Source organism: Saccostrea echinata, unplaced genomic scaffold (assembly GCF_033153115.1).
Source record: "Saccostrea echinata isolate AGI-Se365-2 ecotype Australia unplaced genomic scaffold, CSIRO_AGI_Sech_v1 ptg000009l, whole genome shotgun sequence".
In the NCBI taxonomy this organism is placed as follows: domain Eukaryota; kingdom Metazoa; phylum Mollusca; class Bivalvia; order Ostreida; family Ostreidae; genus Saccostrea; species Saccostrea echinata.
Genome location: NW_026889758.1, coordinates 19,766,000 through 19,770,988, shown reverse-complemented (window position 1 = coordinate 19,770,988; position 4,989 = coordinate 19,766,000). Strand labels below are relative to the sequence as shown.

At 33.4% G+C, this 4,989-nt stretch overlaps 1 protein-coding gene across 1 annotated transcript; it reads right to left on the bottom strand.

The window, feature by feature from the left end:
* Window positions 1–2,119: 2,119 nt before the first annotated feature.
* On the bottom strand, window positions 2,120–4,207 carry LOC133183426 (uncharacterized). The gene is made up of 2 exons (XM_061318386.1): window positions 3,011–4,207; window positions 2,120–2,895 (listed from the first exon to the last, which is right to left on the bottom strand). Exons 1-2 carry the CDS (start codon window positions 4,202–4,204, stop codon window positions 2,317–2,319), a joined length of 1,773 nt encoding a protein of 590 aa, XP_061174370.1. The 5' UTR covers window positions 4,205–4,207; the 3' UTR covers window positions 2,120–2,316.
* Window positions 4,208–4,989: the final 782 nt, after the last annotated feature.

Sequence of the window (4,989 nt, the reverse complement as noted above, 5' to 3'; positions counted from 1 at the left end):
CATGATCCTCGGAATAGCACTCGGTTTTTAACTCTACAGTTCACAACACCTCTAAACACATAGCAAAAAAGGGGGATTTTGGTCAAAGATATGCCATATGTTTGACAGACATTTGAACATATTTGAGCGAAAATCGAAACTATATTAAATACTCTGAAACAGCAATGGATAAGAGAAATTAAATTCAAAGACTGTATAACTGAATTTCTTTTCCCGTTTGAATGAGTACAAACGGATGCTTTCCGGGTCTATGAGAGTATTCACATCAGCGTATTATTTTTTATTTTCTCTGTTTATTTCCTCCTGGAGAAACAACTGATTTCAAAAACTCCTAAACCAAATTACAAGATAGGAAATACTCAGTATATCCAAATATCTTAAACTCCCAAACCAAATTCCAAGATCGGGGATATATGATCTTCATTTTGGAATATTAAGGACATATTGGGGGATATAGTCCGATACTTTTCATACCCATTACATATGCAACGGCATTTTTGGAAAACTTCACAAATAATCTTCACAATATTGTACTATAAGAACATTTCTATACTTGTATGAAAGATATTAAAATAATTCTACTGATCATCCATTATTCTGACTTAAATTCGAAATTGAAGCAATGTTTTTTTTTTTTTCCTAAATAAACGAAAAAAAAATGGAAATCAAAATATACAAAAGAGTTTGATGATCATTGGAAAATAAGGTACAGAATAGTTGAAAAAATAAAATAATAAACACTATTACGATTGATTTGCTACTGCTTTTCAAGTCTCAATAATCTTATGAGGATTTGAGACAGAGGATGAAACTCGAAACTCAATGCTTCAGAACAAAAGGAAAGAGTGGTCATATCGAACAAAATATAAATAAAATCTCATGGTTATAATTAATATTCTACTCTGATGCAGTAAATCACGCATTACACATGAATATTTTTATTAATTTGCCACAATCACAATGTTACAAAAATATGGTATATAAAGTAGCATTTAACCCATGTTTAAACACATTTTTTTTTTCAGATTGTGAAAAAATACCTTAAATGTAGCAGAAATTCTATAAAAATAATTCCTGTGGGACTGAGCAGAAACTATATTATACTTAATGTAAAATCAATCACTGTCAATGGTTGTACAAAGCAATAAAAGAAACTGCTGCCGTGACGACCGAGTCATTAAATAGTAATTGAGGCAGCTTATAGCATCTAACTTTTGACATGTACCTTCACACACACACACACACACACACACACAAGAAGTTCTCATGACCTAAATAAACTTACAGACTTCAGAAAAATCGAAATTAAAGGGAGTTCATATCCGTAGGAACGAACACAGTTTAATATATCTATATTTACATTCCAGTAAACATTGTAAACAATATATCTATGATTTATTTACAGATATATAAATGCAGAGAATTACAAAACCATTCTCTTTAATGCAGTTACCGAGAGTACATGTACATATATAAAACTGATACTATAAGAACCGTGACAATGTCATTCTTGGACTCGACAATAAAGTGTGGCTACCAAAGGACAGTAAATCATGCATCTTTGCTGCGTATCAGCACAGTTAAAAACACCTTAAAATCTTCTATTGAGTATTCTTTTTTTACAGAGAGTAATATATACGCACACATGTATGTAACCTAGAAATTATATTTTGCAAGAATGAATCAGTAAGACGACATTTAGACTTCTAAATGTAATTTTGTATAATATAAAACCTGCATTCATTTTTTTAGTTTTTGGATTGTTTGCAGATTTGAATTGTTGATTTAATTTACTTTTTATTGAATTTCCTATGCATTCCTCTAATTCCAAAATTTAAAAGAAAAAAGGCAAGTTCACCGGCATTTTCACTGCGTGGAACAAACAAAATAGCGAACCTGTTTATAATGACGTTTATATATAAGCAGTAATCCCTCTCAAATAATCCATGTTTGTATTTTTAATCTTTCTTTATTTCTCTCTGTATTTTAAAGGGATCTGAAAGTTTCTGAATATATAATGTTTATAAATTCAATATTAAGATTTATTTCAGATCTAAAATTTGGAGACCGATCTTCGGAGACCCTATAAACCTAGGTCCGTGTCGCAGAAGATGCTGGCACGAAAAGGAACCATCACTGCTTAATGGCCAAAAGTGTCGAGCACATACCTAAATTTGCATCCTTCTGCTCGCAACCTGTCGCGTACCAACATGAATTAAAATTCTCGAATGAACATGAAATAACAAACCAAGAGATTCAAATCAATGATATATGTGGATTATAGAAAGAATATTCTGGAATACCAGAATACTAAAATTAATTATGATTTTGCTGGTTTAAATCTTTTCGAAAAATTTTGATGAATCCATCCATGCAAGCCACCCATAAATAATCGTCAGAATCAAAGACAGAGGCAAAGACGGACTCATTAATGAGATCTTGACAAGAAAGTAAATCTTTGATATTGCCACCCGGTTCCAATACACAGATGTTCGGTGTACCTTTTGAAAATATATAAATGTTTCCTTTCAGATCACAACAAACGGAATGACGGTTTCGAATGGGAAAGTCTTTGGATGACTTGAAGGTAAAGCGGATTCTTCCAGAGGGGTCCAAAACCGTGATTGATCGATGAGCAAAATCAGATACGATGCAGTCATCGTTAACATTCACACAGACTCGGAAAGGATAGCCAAACATATTTTCAGCTACATCTTTCTCTCGTGGTTTACTTGACTTTGGCCCACGGATTGGATATTTTCTCAATGGATTACATGCCTTCATTGTAAGGTCGTTAGCTATCTTGTTGTTGTTTCGGCATACTAGTATAGAGTCTTCAAGTCGCATATAGGCGATTCCTCGGGGGTATTGCGTCATATCCAGAAAAGTTCTCATCTTCAAAGAATTCAAAATATCTTTCATTGATTGTTTAATTTAAAAACATGTCTAATATTTAACAACCACTCAATCTCTCTCTCTCTAACAAGAAAACAGATGCTAGTTTACTTACGTGTCGGTGACGATCAAACATTCGAACTTGTTTCAAATCCGGGCATGACATGAATACATTCCCATCTTTGTCAGTGGCTAGGGAGTCCACTGGACAGCCAACATTAACGAAGTCCATCAAGTCTCCATTTCTGTCATACAAGAGTATGCTTTCTGATGCCTCCGCCGCTACCCAGCATTGTCCAGAATCATATGGTATTATCGAGGACACGTTAGAGCAGCCCGCGGGAACACAAAATGTAGACTCCAATTCCAAGAGATTTCCACTACTTCGTCCATCTTTTGCACAAACTGCTGACCGAATTTCTCTGTATTTAGAGCAAATTTTATCCTTCACAGTCCAATGATGCAATCTTTTGCCATGTAATTTCGATGTGTGAGATAAAGTTGAATCTCTCTTATATTGTGCTTTTGTGTTGTCAATTTCTGGATCACTGGTTGAAAGGTATATACGATTGGGAAATACCGACAACAGCATCTCTTTTAATGTCTTTTTTCGTGTTTTGCTTTTACAAAAAAAGTTATTTGATATAACCTCATATTCTGAATACCCTAAACCCTCATTGGCCAGAAGATTATCGTACTTCTCGTGTAGCAGGGAATCTCTTTCCCACGTCCCAATAAAACCTGGACAGCTTCCCCTTCTTGTATATTGACCACCTTCTGATTGTCTGTACATCGCCCCCTCATCTCCCGAGACATCCAGTGTACGTCTTTTCTTGTTTGGGAGAGGTGGTGGCGGGGTATCATATAAATCTTGATCCAGGAAATCATTTTCAGTTTTTTCTATCTTTATTGTTGGTATTTTGGGTACTTCTAGTTCAGTGCTGAATACAGTTTTCGCTGGAGACTTAGGATCTTCCTTTTGTTCAGAGTATTTCGATACGTGGAAATCCTGAAGGTCTTGCAAATTGACATTTCTCCGGGGAGATTTCGGTGTCAACCGTTTGGTTACAGGCTCTGTTTCCAAACTGTCATCCTCATCGTCTGATAAAAAAATACTGTTCTGAGAAAAATACTTGCTTATATTCAGTTTGGTGACTTGTGTTGATATATTTCCTCGTGGAATATACACGTCCTTTTCCTCTGCGCTTGATCGGAATGAAGAACCACTGTCATCTGGTAAATCAGAAAGTTCACTGTCATCGTTAAAGATACTGTCAGGTGGAAAATATTGATTAATATCACGTTCCATTTAGTCAAACTGTTGAAAATTAATTAAAATCCATCTCTGTACGACAGCTCTTTATGACTGAGTCACAATACATCATCATTTCATAATTTCCTTGTCGTGCTCTATAAGGAAGATATGTTTTGAGTTACATCTGTTGGAAGTTCAATTTTATAGACCAAATGACATCTGCAACTATTTGCCATAAAATTAATACAGAGACACACACGTTTATTTTCCCTGGAATCTATCTATCTATCTATCTATCTATCTATCTATATATATATATATATATATATATATATATATATATATATATATATATATATATATATATATATATATATATATATATATATATATATATATATATATATACTGTCCAAATATAGAATTATACAAAAATGTGTTTTCCACCCGGACAAAATTTTATCGAATGATTGGGACCGGCAATTAGATAAAACTATATTTGAGTAATGCTGCAAAACATGAACAATTTGGAGGAAGAGATTAAATGAACATGTTGATTATTCCAGGAGGAAATTCCAATTTGGTATTACTAGAGAAGTCTAGAACTTACTAAAGCTTTGGAAATCCTTACAATGTAATAATGTGTATAAGTCTAAATGTTAAATATATTTTATATATATTTTGTCTTGCTTATGTGTCATTAATATTGTCATTTCTTTTCTAGTATGAATTTTTTAAAGTAAAAGTGCCATATATTACAAATATGGTTAAAGCACAATAAAAAGACAACAAACATATCAGCAAAGGGAAGGACGAAAGAGGATGTTCTTTAAGTGTTT